The sequence below is a fragment of the Pygocentrus nattereri genome, chromosome 3 (genome assembly GCF_015220715.1).
Source record: "Pygocentrus nattereri isolate fPygNat1 chromosome 3, fPygNat1.pri, whole genome shotgun sequence".
Classification (NCBI taxonomy): Eukaryota; Metazoa; Chordata; class Actinopteri; order Characiformes; family Serrasalmidae; genus Pygocentrus; species Pygocentrus nattereri.
The window spans coordinates 37,516,097-37,535,291 of record NC_051213.1 but is presented as its reverse complement, the minus strand read 5'-3'; the positions used below and the strand labels follow the sequence as shown (position 1 = coordinate 37,535,291).

At 40.4% G+C, this 19,195-nt stretch overlaps 1 protein-coding gene across 2 annotated transcripts in view; it reads left to right on the top strand.

Annotated features, from left to right (window-relative positions):
- Positions 1-1,858: 1,858 nt before the first annotated feature.
- cog7 (component of oligomeric golgi complex 7) overlaps positions 1,859-19,195 on the top strand; it is a 30,514-nt gene continuing 13,177 nt past the window's right edge. The window contains exons 1-13 of one of the 2 annotated variants that reach the window (XM_017700769.2): positions 1,859-2,221; positions 3,898-4,120; positions 5,746-5,894; positions 10,992-11,108; positions 11,250-11,418; positions 12,310-12,392; positions 12,521-12,643; positions 13,308-13,506; positions 13,667-13,794; positions 17,741-17,895; positions 18,102-18,218; positions 18,468-18,533; positions 18,718-18,898. In XM_017700769.2, the coding sequence (XP_017556258.1) occupies positions 3,955-4,120; positions 5,746-5,894; positions 10,992-11,108; positions 11,250-11,418; positions 12,310-12,392; positions 12,521-12,643; positions 13,308-13,506; positions 13,667-13,794; positions 17,741-17,895; positions 18,102-18,218; positions 18,468-18,533; positions 18,718-18,898 (1,653 nt within the window). In that variant the 5' untranslated portion in view covers positions 1,859-2,221; positions 3,898-3,954. Of the gene's footprint in view, positions 2,222-3,894; positions 4,121-5,745; positions 5,895-10,991; positions 11,109-11,249; positions 11,419-12,309; positions 12,393-12,520; positions 12,644-13,307; positions 13,507-13,666; positions 13,795-17,740; positions 17,896-18,101; positions 18,219-18,467; positions 18,534-18,717; positions 18,899-19,195 lie in introns of both variants that reach the window. The other variant, XM_017700768.2, reaches the window with a different exon arrangement.

Below are 19,195 nucleotides of genomic sequence, written 5' to 3'. Positions count from 1 at the left end.
GATCGTGCTGTTCGTTTGACGTGTTGTTTGAACCTGTTTATTGTTTGTCATCATGTCTAACTTTCGTTCTATCCGTGTTGACTCATTGACCCTGGACCGTTTTGACCGTGACCCTGGATTTGCCCATGATAAAAGACGCTTATCTCAGCACGTGCATCTGCCTCCTCGCTTCCCAATACACTAGAACTATCTGTACCCTGCTTGAGTACCTGTGTCCATTTCCCATTGCACAGATGCAAAGTTGTAACTGTAATTAACTGTAAACACAAACAACTGGAGCAACAATGGAGGAGCTTCCAGCTCTGATTTACATTTTAGTTGCTATTTGTTTTTTTCACAGCAATTCTGGTTAGCTATTGTTTTTTTCCCCCACAAACTCAGTGATAATTCTGTAATGATTGTATTTGACCAATCAGTGTTCTGTGCTTTCCAGCCCAGCATGCTTAGGACCCAAACAAGAAGGTTAACCAAATTCAGCATAAGGGCCAAGTAGTAGCCATTAGAAGCCAAGACCACCTTTGTCGTCTCCAATACAAGTCCAACACCATGACTAGTCGAGACAGAGTCAAGACCCTGTCCAAATGAAAGTGAGACAAGGTCAAGAGTGAATCCTAATGAAAGCGAGACGAGTCATGACCCAGTTCAAATAAAAGTGAGACGGAGTCAAGACCAAGTCCTAATGAAAGTGAGACAGAGTCAAAACCAAGTTCTGATGAAAGCGAGACCAAGTCAAGACCCAGTCAAAATGAAATTGAGAAGGAGTCAAGACCAAGTCCTAATGAAAGCGAGATCGAGTCAAGACCCAGTCCAAATAAAAGTGAGACAGAGTCAAGACCAAGTCCTAATGAAAGTGAGATCGAGTCAAGACCAAATCCTGATGAAAGGGAGACCAAGTCAAGACCCAGTCCAAATGAAATTGAGACCGAGTCAAGACCAAGTCCTGATGAAAGCGAGATTGGGTCCATTTCAAAACCCAAAAAATCAAGTTCTCTTCAAGACCAGCCCTTAATTAGTCTTTATCTCCTTCCACAAAATACAAAAGAAAGAATTTCTGTTCACAAATTCATCAAATTTAAACTGTAATAAAACACCCCCTCTTCTGCTTACAAACGCAAATGGGTATGGATTGAAAGTTTGAATGTGCACCAGTGCATGCTCTAAATCATTGGTGTCCAATCTTATCTGCAAAGGGCCAGTATAGCTGCAGGTTTTCACTCCAAAGTGAAGCACACTTGATTTTGCTTGTTTAATCAGTTGGTATTGAAACATTTCATCATGTGACCTCCTTTTTTGTTGGAGTGAAAGTACTTTTATCTTGAAATATTGTGAAAAATGTGTTTACACACAACAGCCTATCTGCTTATGTCCTGATGGCTTAATTAAGTCAGTTAATTTACTTGGTTGTTTTAAATTCATCCTTGTTTTATTAGTTTTGGTATCAAAATTATGTCAAGATATCTTCTAATTTATTCCTGAAATAAATGAAAAATGAAAACTAAAGCCTTTAAATTAGCAAAACTAAATGTTCCAATCAATAATGCCATATAATGCATATAATAAATTTACTACCATTATTTCACTAATCTAACAGTAATCTAACTTCTCCGTGAGGCATTATTTCATTAGAGTAACAGTAACTTACTTTCACTTCTACCGAATCCAAAGTAACAAAACGTCAAAAATAAATATATTAAAACTAGATGTGCCTTGATAGCAGCTGACTGAACACGACCCGTTTTACATGTAACACTCAGCCACGTCATTAGAAAGGCTCTGCGCCATCCCACATGTCAGTCCTTACAGATCATCTCTACTGTCTAGATATGAATTTGAACAATGGTAAATATTAGTAATATATCTTAAAGCAAACAAACGTATTTAGGTATTTAATTGTAGGGGGATGATCCATTCGTGTACACAAAAAAAGTCATCGATAGGAACGCTACTTCGCAGTAGTCGCGTTTTCCTCCCGAACGCGGCAACTTGGACACAAACACTCGCTGTAAACATTTCTCTTCGACACGTCTTTGTTTTTAATGCCTGTTTTAAAGTTTAATTTGTGTGAACTGAACCTCTAACGCTGGAGGAGGCGGTCGCCCTGCTTGAGCTGTACCTGGTTGTTATGGTCATTTCTTTCTCCTGGGCCGTTTATTTTCTGTTCGTGTCCAAACCCGGAATAGGGAAGAATTACAGGATTGACTGAGCGGAGCTTCAGCTGCAGGTGACTTTCCTGACCGCAGTTAATCTTCTTTTATGAATGTATGTTATATTAGGTTTATCCATAAGTTTGCATTATTAAGGCTAACTCGTGATAAAGGTTTCGCGAAAATGGAAGAGCAACAGAACAGCTGCATTTTCTGCCTGCAGTGCCCAACAACAAGGCTGAAGTTACGGAAGCCCTGAAATGCAAGTCAGAGAAAATACTGTTTAAAGGGGAATACCATCGATGTTTAAAATTCTCTGCCTAATACAGTCGTTAAGATGTAAACTAAGTCATTCAGAGTGGTTTGATGTGAAATGCTCCGTTCTAGAGAAACTTGCCGACTCAGAATTTGTTCACAGTGGTGGTGACAGGAGCCAGATGTCTGAAAAGTTGAATGCCTCTTGATGCTCCCTCACAAAAGGTTATTGAGTGAAATGGTTATAAATACTCTGCTTGATGTCTGAGATCTTGTTTTGTGATCAAAAAATGGTCCAAATGTGCTATTTAAAATCCAGTAATGGCAGAGAGGGCGCATGTAGGGTGTAGTGAGGCCAAATAGTCGCCAGAGAAAACATCTTTTTAGATTTCACACTATTTTATCATTATCAACATTACATATAAAAACACAAAAGACACAGGTAAATTCACTGGTGGTTTTGGATAGTAAATGAATTGGCTGTATTTTTGTTGTACGCATATTGGTTCCACCCCTGATCAAAGAAAATGAAAGAAATTAGAGTCTGTATGTTTCTCTGCAATAAACAATTTCACATCAAACCACTCTGATAGACCCTGTTTGCATGTCAACCATTGAATTAATCAGAAATTTTGAAAAATAGATGGAATATAAGTTAAAGAGCCAACATAATTTTTTCGATATTATTGGGTCCCATTGTGATTGCTGAATTTTTTACTGGGATCCTCATAAAGAAACTGCTCCATTTGTGCACCAGTGACTAACAGGGCTGTCTTGTTCTTTAACAGCAGACCTGAACATTTAGCTTAACCTTAGATACTAATGGGTGGAGTTTGAGAAGTAGTTTAAAACAAAATAGTGATGGATAAACAAGCAAACTGTCTTATTTGTATTAATTGAAAATGTTCATATAAAGGGCCTTTCATTATGAAGCATATCAAGATCTTCCCAGTCTGAGAAACTTGAATCTCAGCACATTTTGTGTAAATGGCCTATTGTTGTAATGTTTTCAAGACACATCATGGTGTCTAAATACAAAACAATACATGATGTAGTTATGAATAAAAGACATGCTTTGCCAATACAAATGTTACTTTCAATCCCTAGTGCCCTGCGGTGGGAGTGTCTGCTAGTAAGCGGTGCCTTGTAGTGGTGAATGTCCTGTAGAGGCATTGTGCCTTTCATTTCATGTGGCAAGACCTTAAATGCAGAATATTATCAATTGTCAACAGTAATATAGTAAGTAGAAATAATAATCCACTAAGATGGAGTAGTGACTTCCTTGAGCAAAAAAAAAACAAAATAACAATAACTAAAAAATAACTTTTTCTGTTTTGCTGTTGAAGGCTTCCATATTAATGAGCAAAGCTGGGTTACTGGAATAAAAACTTTTAATCCTTTATGCTAATGTTTTAGGAGTGCATGTACTCATACAATGCTGTTTGTCAACCTGCTTCAGATTTTCAATATGTTGTCATTTTCTCTCTGCACCCAGCAGCTTTTGAAGATGGTTGAGATGAGGTAGCTAGTGGTTCCCAGTGCAGAGCTCTTAAACATGGATTTCTCAAAGTTTCTCGCGGATGATTTTGATGTGAAGGAGTGGGTGAATGGCGCATTTAAAGTGGCTCAGCAAGAAGCGCCCGGCAGAGCAGATGCACATGCGGCAACTCTCGTCATGAAGCTCCAGCTGTTTATTCAAGAGGTTAACAACTCAATAGAAGGTAAAAATTGTCATTCAGAATGTGTACTTCTATAGAAATGTAAACATGACTTTTCAGGAGGTTTATGTTAGCTGCATACTTGTATGTATGTATGTATGTATGTATTAGTACTTGCAAAATTTGAAAACCAAAAAGCTAATTTGCTTGACTGAGCCAGGGAACAGTCCAGTTGCTCAATAAAGGAAGGCTTTCAAAACCCAAGGTGGAATATGCAATCCAGTAACTTTTTATATATGAAAATCACAAAGTAATATGCCTGTGGTGTGTATATTTTTATGTTAATAGCAAAAAAATCAGCAGTTCTTCAGTGATTGCAAGGATTTTCAGTATTTCACCCTCTACATTGCATGATAACATAAACAGATACATGGAATCTGGAGAAATCTCTGTGTGTAAAGGGAAAGACCAAAAACCACAACTGAATGCTCATGACCTTCAGTCCCTCAGACAGCACTGCATTAAAAAAACAGCATCCTTCTCTGGTGCATATCTCTGGATGGGCTCTGGAATGTATTGATGCTGTCAAACATGGTCCGTTACTACATCCACAAATGCAAGTTATGACTGCACTATGCACAGTGGAAGTCATATATTAAGAACACCCAGAAACGCTGCCAACTTCTCTGGACTCCAGGTCATCTAAAATGTACTGATGTGCAGTGGAAACTTGTTTTGTCATCTGATAAGTCAACCTTTTGCACTATTTATGGAAATATTTGGAAAGTTCCCTGGGCCAAAGAAGTAAAGAACTGTCTAGACTGTTACCAGCATAAAGTTCAAAGGTCAGGGTCTGTTATGGTATGGGATTGTATTGGTGGGTAAGCTGCACATCTATGAAGGCATTGATGCTGAAAGATATGCACATGTTTTACAGCTGTATATGCTGCCTTCTATATAAGATAATGTCTTTTTATGGATGTCCAAGCTTATTTCAGTATGACCGCGGCAGGCCACATTTTGCATGTGCTAAAACAGCATTTCTCTGTAATCAGAGGCTGCGGGTGCTAGCTTGGCCTTTCTGCAGCCCTGACCTGTCTCCCCTTAAAATGTATGCAACACAACCATAAAGGATGTGTACAGTTGCACAACTAAAGATTTGTATAACAAGAAAAGTTAAAATTTCTGCTGTCAAAACTAAATGTCTGTGTGTCTTCAGTCCCCCAGTTACAGGCATCAAATTTGGAATTAACATGTATTTACAGCGTAAAATATGTTGCTGGAACATTTTCAATTTAATATAAGTCAAATAGAGTTTACTAAACACTGCTTACTGTTTTTATTAGCATTTCACATATGGTCCCATTTTGTTTTGGAATTGGGTTTGTATTAGTCTATTTTTTTCCCTCCAGAACCTTCTTAAATGCAAACAATGATTAAAAAAATAAATAATACATTTTTTTAAAGGTTTGTAAACGTGACTCTGCACTTGTATTTTGCCGTTTCCAACATTAGACGATCTAAAATTGATACATATCATGTATTGTGATATTTCTGATAGATTGCCCATCTTTACTTATAAATACCTATGATTGTTGTAAATGATTCTTACTAAAATTTGTTTCTGATTACTCAGATTGTCTTTGTTTTTCTTTTCCCTGTGTCTGTATGAATGTCCGCATGTTCAGAGAGCAGCATTCAGGCTCTGCAAAACATGCCACGGGTACTGCGAGATATAGAAGCTCTGAAGCAGGAGGCTTCATTCCTGAAGGATCAGATGATTATGGTGAAGGAAGACATCAAGAAATTTGAACAGGATACAGTTCAGTCCATGCAGGTAGGAACCAAAACATATGGCAGCACTTCTGTTTAAGTAGAAAACTAATAGTACAGTGAGGGAAGCAAGTGTTCAAACGCTTTTCTTTTTGTTGTTTAGTATTTTTCCTCTACATACATCCACTTTAAAAACACATCCACTTTTAAAACAACGAAGTTTATGAAGAAAAAAGGATTTTACTAATAACACAGATGATTAACTCTTTACAGTAATTATGTTAAAAATGTCATTGTTTGCATTTACAACTTTTATGGTAAAATGTTAATAGGGTTTTTGCAGCATTATGGTTCAGTTTTGGCACATTCCTTTGTCTTGAATTATTACCAAAGAGTTACCAAAAGAGTGCTTTTGCCTCATCTGAGTAGAGTATGTTGTTCCAGGAGAGTTTATTTTGCTAAATACATATGTGCAAATTTAAGGCGTGCTTCTCTGTGCTACTTTTATTCTGTGGGCTTCTTTTTTTAGCAGAGGAGTGTAGTAAAGGAGTTGTTTATGGTGAAGGTCAGGGCTTATTGTTCTCTGTAAGAGTTGTACCTGCTGATTTTAGGCCATTCTGTAACTATTTTTTGAGTAACTGCTGACTTGTCTCTTCCTTTTTCTCATCAGTCTAAGCGTGTTTTGAGGTTCACCCTTCTGGGGATGATTATTTGAGGTTCCATGAATTTACACGTTTGTTATTATTGAACCAGTTGTATTGACAAGGCTGTTTTTGGGGTGTAAGCTCTGTAGCCTTTTCTGTTTAAATGTTGTGTTTTGTCTCTGAAAAAGTTTCATCACCTTTACCATAAGTGTTACTTGTTGCATGAAATCTTCCCAAATAGTGACAACATATTTTCTAATGGCACCAGGTGCAGTTTGTACAGGAACAATTTGTTTCAGCATGTGTATATACACTGCTCAAAAAAATAAAGGGAACACTCAAATAACACATCCTAGATCTGAATGAATGAAATATTCTCATTGAATACTTTGTTCTGTACAAACAAAAAGTTGAATGTGCTGACAACAAAATCACACAAAAATCATCCATGGAAATCAAATTTATTAACCAATGGAGGCCTGGATTTGGAGTTACACACAAAATTTAAATTGAAAAACACAGTACAGACTGATCCAACTTTGATGTAATGTCCCTAAAACAAGTCAAAATGAGGCTCAGTATTGTGTTTGGCCTCCACGTGCCTGTATGACCTCGCCACAACGCCTGGGCATTCTCCTGATGAGGTGGTGGATGGTCTCCTGAGGGATCTCCTCCCAGACCTGGACTAAAGCATCTGCTAACTCCTGGACAGTCTGTGGTGCAATGTGGCGTTGGTGGATGGAGCCGAGACATGATGTCCCAGATGTGCTCAATCGGATTCAGGTCTGGGGAACAGGCGGGCCAGTCCATAGCTTCAGTGCCTTCATCTTGCAGGAATTGCTGACACACTCCAGCCACATGAGGTCTAGCATTGTCCTGCATTAGGAGGAACCCAGGGCCAACCGCACCAGCATATGGTCTCACAAGGGGTCTGAGGATCTCATCTCAGTACCTAATGGCAGTCAGGCTACCTCTGGCGAGCACATGGAGGGCTGTGTGGCCCTCCAAAGAAATGCCACCCCACACCATTACTGACCCACAGCCAAACTAGTCATGCTGAAGGATGTTGCAGGCAGCAGATCGCTCTCCACAGCGTCTCCAGACTCTGTCACGTCTGTCACATGTGCTCAGTGTGAACCTGCTTTCATCTGTGAAGAGCACAGGGCACCAGTGGCGAATTTGCCAATCCTGGTGTTCTCTGGCAAATGCCAAGCGTCCTGCACAGTGTTGGGCTGTGAGCACAACCCCCATCTGTGGACGTCGGGCCCTCATACCATCCTCATGGAGTCGGTTTCTAACCGTTTGTGCAGACACATGCACATTTGTGGTCTGCTGGAGGTCATTTTGCAGGGCTCTGGCAGTGCTCCTCCTACTGGGTTGTTGCCCTCCTACAGCCTCCTCCACGTCTCCTGGTGAAGTGGCCTGTCTCCTGGTAGCGCCTCCAGCCTCTGGACACTACGCTGACAGACACAGCAAACCGTCTTGCCACAGCTCGCATTGATGTGCCATCCTGGATGAGCTGCACTACCTGAGCCACTTGTGTGGGTTGTAGAGTCTGTCTCATGCTACCATGAGTGTGAAAGCACCACCAACATTCAAAAGTGACCAAAACATCAGCCAGAAAGCATAGGTACTGAGAAGTGGTCTGTGGTCCCCACCTGCAGAACCACTCCTTCACTGAGTGTGTCTTGCTATTTGCCAATAATTTCCACCTGTTGTATATTCCATTTGCACAACAGCATGTGAAATTGATTGTCAATCAGTGTTGCTTGTGGACAGTTTAATTTCACAGAAGTTTAATTTACTTGGAGTTATATTCTGTTGTTTAAGTGTTACCGTTATTCTTTTGAGAAGTGTGTGTGTGTGTGTGTGTGTGTGTGTGTGTGTGTGTGTGTGTGTGTGTGTGTATACGGATCAGGCATAACATTATGACTACCCCCTTGTTTCTGTGCTCACTGTCCATTTTTTCAGATCCAGTCTGTATTTGTAGAACTGCAAAGTGCACCTATATAGTAAGTGGAGCTGATGTAATGGACAGTGAGTGTAGAAACAAGGAGGTGGTCAGAATGTTATGCATATAGTATCTCACAAAAGTGAGTACACCCCTCACATTTCTGCAAATATTTTATTATATTTTTTCATGGGACAACACTATAGAAGTGAAACTTGGATATAACCTAAAGTAGTCAGTGTACAGCTTGTATAGCTGTGTAGATTTACTGTCCAGTACGCCTCACAGTGAACGTGTCCAAATGCATGAGTGCTGCCAGCATTGTTGCAGACGTTGAAGAAGTGGGAGGTCAGCCTGTCAATGCTCAGACCATATGCCGCACAATGCGTCAACTCTGTCTGTACGGCTGGTCCCAGAAAGAAGCCACTCCTGAAGCTGACGCACAAGAAAGCCCGCAAGCAGTTCGCTGAAGACAAGCAGTCCAAGAATATGGACTGCTGGAACCATGTCCTCTGGTCTGACGAGACCAAGATAAACTTGTTTGGCTCAGATGGTGTCCGGCATGTGTGGTGGAGCCCTGGTGAGGAGTACCAAGACAACTTTCTCTTGCCTACAGTCAAGCATGTTGGTGGTAGCATCATGGTCTGGAGCTGCATGAGTGTTGCTGGTACTGGGGAGCTGTGTTTCATTGAGGGAAACATGAATTCCTACATGTACTGTGACACTCTGAAGCAGAGCATGATCCCCTCCCTTCAGAAACTCGATAACGACCCCAAACACACATCCAAGATGACAACTGCCTTCCTGAGGAAGCTGAAGGTAACAGTGATGGACTGGCCAAGTGTGTCTCCAGACCTAAACCCAATTGAGCACCTGTGGGGCATCATCAAACGGAAGGAGGAGGAGCGCAAGGTGTCTAACATCCACCAGCTCCGTGATGTCATCATGGAGGAGTGGAAGAGGTTTCCAGTCGCAACCTGTGCAGCTCTGGTGAATTCTATGCCCAAGAGGGTTAAGGCAGTGCTAGATAGTAATGGTGGTCACAAAAATTATTGACACTTGGACATGTTGACTGTGAGGTGTAATCAGTTTTGTTGCCAGCTATTTACACATTAATGGCGCTGTGTTATTTTCAGAGGACAGTAAATCTATACTGCTATACAAGCTGTACACTGACTACTTTATTATACATATTGTTATACATTATAACATATATTATACATTTCATTTCTATAGTGTTGTCTCATGAAAAGATATCATAAAATATTTGCAGAAATGTGAGGAGTGTACTCACTTTAGTGAGATACTGTGTGTGTATAGATAGGTGGATGGATGGATGGATGGATGGATAGATAGAGATAGTGTATATGTGACATCCCATTCTAAATCAGTAGGCGTGATATGTAGTTGGTCCCTACTTTGCAGCTATAACTGCTTCGACTCTTCTGGGAAGCTTTCTACAAGATTTTGGAGCCTTAGGGAATTTCTCGCATTCATCCAAAAGAGCTGATGTTGGATGAGAGGACATGGCTCACAGTCTCCATTCTAGTTCATCCCAAAGGTGTCCGAAGGGGTTGAGGTCAGAGCTCTGTGCAGGCCATTCAAGTTCTTCCATACCAAACTCACCCAGCCATGCCTTTATGGATGCACTTTGTGCACTGGGGCTCAGTCATGCTGGAACAGAAAAGGTTCTTCCCCAAACTGTTCCCACAAAGTTGGAAGCATACAATTGTCCAAAATGTCTTGTTATGCTGAGTCATTAAGACTTCCCTTCGCTAGGGCTAAGGGCCCTAGGCCAACCCCTGAAAAACAACCCCATAGCATTATCCCTCCTCCACCAAACTTTACAGTTGGCACAATGCAGTCAGGCTGGTAATGTTCTCCTGACATTCGCCAAAGCCAGACTTGTATTCACAGAATACATTTCCACCACTCCAGAGTCCAGTGGTGGCATGCTTTACACCACTCCATCTGATGCTTGGCATTGTGCTGGGTGTTGTAATGCTTGCATGCAGCTTCTCGGCCATGGAAACCCATGTCATGAAACTGACTTTTATGCACTATGCGCTTCAGCACTTGGTGACCCCGCTCTGTAACTTTGCGTGGGCTGAGTTGCTATTGTTTCCAAATGCTTCCACTTTTTAGTAATACCTCTCACAGTTGATTGTGGAATATCTAGGAGGGAAGACATTTCTCAAACTGACTGGTGACATCCTATTACAGTACTAAGTTCGAATTCAGTGAGCCCTTTAAAATGACCTACTTTTTCACAAATGTGTGTAAAGGCAGACTGCACAGCTAAGTGCTTGATTTTATACACCTGTAGCATTCAAATACCTTTTTCTCTATGAATTTTCTAAACAAATATTTATGTTTAAGAAGACGTCTTAATTTTCACACATACAAAGAATAATTACATATGTAAATTTTAAGTGCATGAGAGTATAGGAATTAACAAAAACAAATTGTTTAAATACTTGTTTCCACTCACTGTATGTGTCTGCTTCAGTTTTCAAGCTTGTCTTATCTCTCCTTTTTTTTTTTGGTTTGTGAATGTGTGCTCTAGGTGTTGGTGGAGATTGATCAAGTGAAGTCCAGGATGCAGTTAGCAGCTGAAGCTCTACAGGAAGCAGATAAATGGAGCACTCTCAGTGCAGACATTGAGGAAACGTTTAAGACACAGGTTTGTGTGCATGAGAGCGTGTGCGTACATGTGCCTCTTACCAATCCGCTGTGTGTGCGGTGTTGAAATGATATTTATCGCAGTTGGTTAACTTGAGGTGTGTGTGTGTGTGTGTGCACGTGCGCGCATGTGTGCTTGTAGGATGTGGCTGTGATCAGCAGTAAGTTGGCAGCAATGCAGAGCAGTCTGGCCATGCTGGTGGATACTCCAGACTACAGTGAGAAGTGTGTGCAGCTAGAGGCTCTCAAAAACAGACTGGAGGCTCTTGCCAGCCCACAGATAGTCTCTACCTTCAACACACTCTCCACAGGTGAGACACGCAGTGATCTTGGACAATAAGACATAACATACACTTTATGTCCAAACGTTTGTACACAGCTGCTTATCCAATGTTTCTTTTGAAATCATGAGTATTAATAAGAAATTTCTTCCCCCTTTCCTGCTGTAAGAACAAGTCTTCTGGGAAGGCTTTACACTAAATGTTGGAACATTGTTGTTAGAATTTGATTGCTTTCAGCCACAAAAGCAAAAGTACTGATGTTAAAGTGGTATTCAGTATTGTTACATCACATTAGAGATGGCCTGACCTTGTAACGAGAATATCTGGGATAGCCATAAAGATTTTTGACTAAATGTGGGTGGGAGTGTAAACTGAAAGTAGGGAGTGATGGTGTGTTCATCAGCATTATCTGACAGACAACATGTCTGTCAAGAGACCATGGATATAATGTAAGTTAACATGACAAGTCCTAAAATTCAGATTAAGCATGTAGATATGTGTAGTTTGTGCAGTAAAAATTTTTTTACAAGCAGTAAATATAAACATTTCTTTCAAGGGAACGTTTATGTTAGATAATGATATAAAGATTGTTTTGCTTGTGTTATTGATTTTATTTCAGACATTATAAGACTACAGGAAGTGTGGGGGGGGGGGTTTAGTGGATATGTGCCTTAGTTAGAGGTCATGTTTTGACACAGTTCAGCATCAAAACAGGTTGTCTCCTGATGTGTGTTCTCATTAAGAGATCTTGTCTGGCCCTGCAAGACTACTCCAGAGAACACAGTTCTGTTGTTCCATTGTCAAGTGTTGCAGAGCTTTATACCTCTCTAGCCAATGCGTAGTATTGAGTAGGATGACCTTTGATTAATGTGTGGATGATCCCGCATGTCTGATTTTATTGCCAGTCCTTTTCATTTTCAGATCAAGCAAAGCTATTTGTAAGAGTTTTCACAGAAATGGACAGAATGCCTCAACTACTGGCTTACTACTACAAATGCCACAAGGTAATGCACCTGCACAGATTCAATGTATTTGTTTGTAAGTGTTATAATTGTTATTATTTTTACTATTACATTTTACTATTTTATTATTACATTTTATGTGTGTGTTTATGTTTTTGTGTATGTTTCAGGTGCAGCTGTTGAATTTGTGGGAGAGTGTGTGTCAGTCGGATGCTCCTCTCAAACAGCAGCTCTCCGAGTTCTACGACACGCTCCTCTCAACTTGGCACACCCAACTACAGTGGACCACCCAAGTACACAAACACACACACAGCATACATAGCTTACAGTCTGCATCGCCCTATAGTTTTGTAGTTGTAATATACCACAATGTGAAATATCAGATGGATCTGTGTCAGTGAAGGTGCTAATGCAATATCTGATAAGCTACAGCCCAAAACATCATGATTTTTACTGGAAATTAAATGTGCATATTAAGATATATTTCTGCGTCATTCCCATCAGGTGTTGGATCCAAACCAAAAAACCATTTAATATGTATGTGATTTTAAAGACTGTAACCTATTTTTGAGTGTTGAAACTTAGCTACACGTTATAGAGAGATCACTTGGCACTCTTTATTTTCCACTAAAGTTAAGCAAAGGTGCTCACTCTTAGGCCTAGGTCTTAAATGGTTAAAACCCTTAAGTATCTGCTTAGTGGCCACCACTGGAGATCTAGGAACTTGTGTGGATTGTGTAGAGTACTGCACCATTTCAGCTGTTGTTGGGGCTGTTTTGAAGAGATGATGCTTATGTAATAATAATGTAATAATTATACAACAGTGAACTGTATTGCTATGCTGGACTCTTCATGTACTGTATTTGGTTCCCTTTGATAAAGTGGTCCTTTATGTGTAACAGAATATAGCATTTAAAATATGTTTCTGTCTGTTTTTGTGTGTTTGTGGATGAGCAGGTCTTTAAGAACCCCTATGAGGTGGTGACTGTACTGATGATCCAGACCCTTGGTGCCATGGTTCCATCCATTCCAATAACCATTACAGCGGCACTGGACCGTTGCCCTGCAGAGAGTCGTCTAGACACCCTTCTGGAGCTCCACCAGACAGCTGCCAACTTCAGCCGCAGCCTGGAAACTGCAATGCAGCCTCACCTCAGTATGTGCTGTTGTTAACATATCGGGATGGATGATGTCTGAAAGGAGAATTGTACAGGATCCAGGTGTTTTAAGATGGATGGAAATCAATTAATGTATGTGATATTGTGCAATAATTATCTTCCTGTTTCTTTTTGTGTGAACACAATTGTTTATTCTAGGTGAGTGCAACCTGTTGAAGGTGGGTGAGCTGGTGTCATCTGTCTATTCACCATATAAAAGTTATCAGATGCAGTATGGAGACCTTGAGGAGACAAACCTACTAATCCAGCTCAGCGCTGTTCCACTGGTGAGTGCATACAACAACACAGATGTAGTCAAATAGGTGTACGTCAAAACGATTGAACTGATACTAGACCTGTCACAATTATTGCGTTGACCATTTGCAATTAGTTCAATTGGCTGACCACAATTATGAAATATTGAGATATCACAGGTCTTTTGAAAACAAGTTCTAACTTCTAACTTGAGCTGTAACATGTTGATGACAGCAGTGAGAAATGTTTATTTGATCTCGATCTGTCTTATATCAGTTGAGCCTTCTGTCTTTTAATAGTTCCATATAATGAGGGGGAAAAACAACTAAATTTAAAGTTATAAGCCATTATTTATATGCCATTTAATCATCCAAGCTGAAATTTTATGAACATGACAGCCTTAGTGATATTATCTTAAGATATGTCACCACACATCTGATGAGCTTTATTGGGTTAAATGAGTGATAGAATTATTCACTGGTGTTAAAACCACTGTGGTTGGTTCACACTTACAAGATCATGAGACATTAATAAGTTAACCCCCCTTTATTGTACTGCAAAGTCTAAGGCACATAGTTATACTTTATTTTAACTATGTGTATGTATGCAATGAAGGCCGCCCCATGTATACTTTGCGTATTTAGGACCTTGCCTGCACACATCCACTGAAATAAGACTATATGTCCAGGACATGCAATACCAACATAAACAGTGGTTCACCACACCAGCAGACTGAATAGACCATGACATGTGCCAGGTGGATAGTTTTTCCCCAGCTCTATGGTTGGTGCCACTGTGGCTTTTTCTGTCCGTGCAGCAAACCAGTCATCTTAACTGCCTCAAAGCACAAACATAAACTTGCATTCTGTTCTAGCCGTTTATAGATCTGCTCCATGTAGCCAAAGCTTAGCCAGAATTGAATTGCAAACTTCCATATGTGGATCAACTGCATATCTTGTGAGCTTTCATTAAATGTGTCATTCAAAACATGCTGAAATATAGGCTATCCTTAGCTTATCTACCTCTGTTACAAAATGTTGCATTTTGACCTTTTACACTGTAATTGTAGAGGAAAACTGAGTTTACTAAAAACATTTCATCAGTGTAAAGCATCATTATGTGAAAGTATGTTTGGGACAGATAACCAAGCCTAACCAAGCTTGAGCTGTACCTTAAAAACTGATTTTATTGATTTTATAACTGATACATTTTAAAAGGCACAATGTTGCACTGAATTTCAGTTTACTTTGATCATAAGATCCTCTTGTAAACAAGTATGAGCTTTCTTATAATGTGTTATTGCAATGTACTACTTCACAGAAAAAATTATACAAATATTAAAATTTCCATGAAAATCAAATGGTTAAATGACCATCAGTACGAAGACAATAGTCATGTATAGCTTTGCAGGTATAGTTTAATTATATTAAACTTACAGACAGCCTGTGTAAAAGGAACAGAATTTACTTTTATTTATATATGTATGTATTTTTCTTTTCTTTTTTTTTTTAAACCCAGAGGTCATACATCTTGTCTGCCAAGTGTGGCTGGAATTTTTTTCCCAACCAAGTAGAAGCTCACCTGATTCCACTTTTTTTTAATCAGTTGGGGTCTCCATCTTCAAATACAGCTGTCCATTGAGTTCTGTTAGAATCTTCACCCCAGCCGTTTCACACTCAGACCACCACACTACACCAGGTGTCATGTGACATTGCATATTTCATGACATCATAGATGTGAACCAACCACAGAGAGCAGCAGGGACTTTCCCAACTCACTTCTGATAAAGTTTCTCATATGAGTGGTCTTCATGTTAAGCCAGTGGTAGAGATGTCCTCACTGCTTCTCAAATATGTGTGTCTGCTATATATATATATATATATATATATATATATATATATATATATATATATATATATATATATATATATATATACATATATATATACTGCTCAAAAAAATAAAGGGAACACTTAAACAACACAATATAACTCCAAGTAAATCAAACTTCTGTGAAATCAAACTGTCCACTTAGGAAGCAACACTAATTGACAATCAACTTCACATGCTGTTGTGCACATGGAATAGACTGGAATAAACAGGTGGAAATTAGGAAATGAATATTGGCAATTAGCAAGAGACACTCAATAAAGGAGTGGTTCTGCAGGTGGGGACCACAGACCACTTCTCAGTACCTTTCTGCTTTCTGGCTGATGTTTTGGTCACTTTTGAATGTTGGTGGTGCTTTCACACTCATGGTAGCATGAGACGGACTCTACAACCCACACAAGTGGCTCAGGTAGTGCAGCTCATCCAGGATGGCACATCAATGTGAGCTGTGGCAAGAAAGTTTGCTGTGTCTGTCAGCGTAGTGTCCAGAGGCTGGAGGCGCTACCAAGAGACAGGCTAGTACACCAGGAGACGTGGAGGAGGCCATAGGAGGGCAACAACCCAGCAGCAGGACCGCTACTTCTGCCTTTGTGCAAGGAGGAACAGGAGGAGCACTGCCAGAGCCCTGCAAAATGACCTCCAGCAGGCCACAAATGTGCATGTGTCTGCACAAACGGTTAGAAACCAACTCCATGAGGATGGTATGAGGGCCCGACGTCCACAGATGGGGGTTGTGCTCACAGCCCAACACTGTGCAGGACGCTTGGCATTTGCCAGAGAACACCAGGATTGGCAAATTCGGCACTGGTGCCCTGTGCTCTTCACAGATGAAAGCAGGTTCACTACTGAGCACATGTGACAGACGTGACAGAGTCTGGAGACGCCATGGAGAGCGATCTGCAACATCCTTCAGCATGACCGGTTTGGCAGTGGGTCAGTAATGGTGTGGGGTGGCATTTCTTTGGAGGGCCGCACAGCCCTCCATGTGCTCGCCAGAGGTAGCCTGACTGCCATTAGGTACCGAGATGAGATCCTCAGACCCCTTGTGAGACCATATGCTGGTGCGGTTGGCCCTGGGTTCCTCCTAATGCAGGACAATGCTAGACCTCATGTGGCTGGAGTGTGTCAGCAGTTCCTGCAAGATGAAGGAATTGAAGCTATGGACTGGCCCGCCCGTTCCCCAGACCTGAATCCGATTGAGCACATCTGGGACATCATGTCTCGCTCCATCCACCTACGCCACGTTGCACCACAGACTGTCCAGGAGTTGGCGGATGCTTTAGTCCAGGTCTGGGAGGAGATCCCTCAGGAGACCATCCGCCACCTCATCAGGAGCATGCCCAGGTGTTGTAGGGAGGTCATACAGGCACGTGGAGGCCACACACAATACAGAGCCTCATTTTGACTTGTTTTAAGGACATTACATCAAAGTTGGCTCAGCCTGTACTGTGTTTTTCCACTTTAATTTTGTGTGTGACTCCAAATCCAGCATTTTGCATTGATGATTTTTGTGTGATTTTCTTGTCAGCACATTCAACTTTGTGCAGAACAAAGTATTCAATGTGAATATTTCATTCATTCAGATCTAGGATGTGTTATTTGAGTGTTCCCTTAATTTTTTTGAGCAGTGTGTGTGTGTGTGTGTGTGTGTGTGTGTGTGTGTGTGTGTGTGTAATAGAAAGCTATTGAGACTAAAAACATTTGGGACTATAAAAACGTGAGATTATTAAGTTCTTTATTTTCATTTGTACATTTGTATTTTATAATCTTATTATATACTTTTTTCTTTTTCTTTTATTAATCTGGGATTTACTGTCAGCTATTCAATATGTGGTCATTTGTGGCACTATTATTGGAAAAATAAGACTTTATTCTGCACTTTAGGTGATGATAGGCTGCTTTGAGTCAGTTTGGGATGGAATTTTGTTTTCGCCTTTTGAATTTTGCCTTGGGTCAGTTTCAGACCAAAATTTCAGGCCCGATTAAAGCTCTAGTGCAGGGTGTTACAACACTGTGTACCATTAGGGATTAGATGTAAGAACTATAAAATACTAAACTGTCATGTCTTTGTTTTGTGTGCATGTGTAGGAGCGTGGGGAGGTATTGGATTGTGTGTTGGAGCTCACACATTCTGTACAGAAGGTGTTTGGACTAGCGGCGGCTGCTGTGGATCGATGTGTGAAACTCACAGATGGACTCGGAGTGTGTGGCCTCATCAAAGCACTTCGGGCTCTGTTCAGCAAGTATGAGCACACACAGAATACATTTCGTTGCTGGGCTGAGAATATAACATGAGTTTCAACATACAGCCTTGGGACTGAATGGAGCAAAAATTTAGGACACTTAAGTCTAATACGTAAACACTATGAGGTTCTGGACAATTCCAGGATTATTTGTACATCTGATGATCCATTGCTCTAAACTTCTGTCTTTGTCTCCTCTCTATCAGGTATGTGTCAGATTTCTCTGTCACTCTTCAGTCAATCAGAAAGAAGTATAGACTAGAGGACACGCCCACCTCTGAGGTGTTCACTGAAGATTGGACGGCTTTCCAGAATTCTATCAGGTGGGCATTATAAGTTCCAAATTTTTTTCTATCAAGCTCTTTGGGCCAGTTTTTCAGTCATCCACATTTTAGTTGTGTGTCATTTCAAAACATATAAGGGGGTGATCCAAATTCTACAACCCTTGCTTACCTTGATAAGGTGTGACTGGAGCTGAAACAGAGTTTGAATAAAACATTCACTGACTGGCTAAATTGGTATTTGTTTTTTATTTATTTTTGAACTGTTTAATGATTTTTTTTTTTTTGTAGAATAATTGCTACCTGTGGGGAGCTTCTCCGACAGTGTGGAGCTTTTGAGCAGCAGCTTTCAAACAAGTAAGACCTACTCACACACATGCGCACACACACTTTTGTTGGATTCCATATGCAAATGTTGCATGTTTATTAGTAATTTGATGACTAAAAATGTTAAAACATGAAATTATTGTTGTGGAGTTTCTCATATCCCATAACTGCCATGTTCTTTTTTTCCCTTCTCTGCATGATTGGTAATTGGTAGGATCCTAGGAAAGGCTGGTCGTTTTCTGTGGGAGGGGTTTAACCCAAGGAGCCTGAGTGGTCTTCAAGAGGGTGGGGCTGAGAGGCGGGGCCAGAAAAACCCATGGCAGGAATATAATTACCTACAGCAGAGCAGCACAGCAGATTATAATAATTTGCTGGAAACTCTCCACACCCTAAAGGTTTGTCTTATTAAATCGGGTTTTCTTCAATAGGCAGCAGCTTAATTTTGCCAAGTGTGGTAAAACAGTGGTACTCAAACCGGTCTTCAGGGACTCCCAGACTGTTCACATCTCTGTGTTGCAAATTAGATTGGAGCAAAAAGTCTGAAGACTGGTTAGATAACAATTGTGCTAAATAATTTTTCCTAGAGTACATTTAATACCTTACACTAACATAAAAAATACTATAATGTAGATTAATCCATCATTGGTTTGGTCTATGTGTTCATTAGTGCTGTTCTTCCTGCAAAACAATAA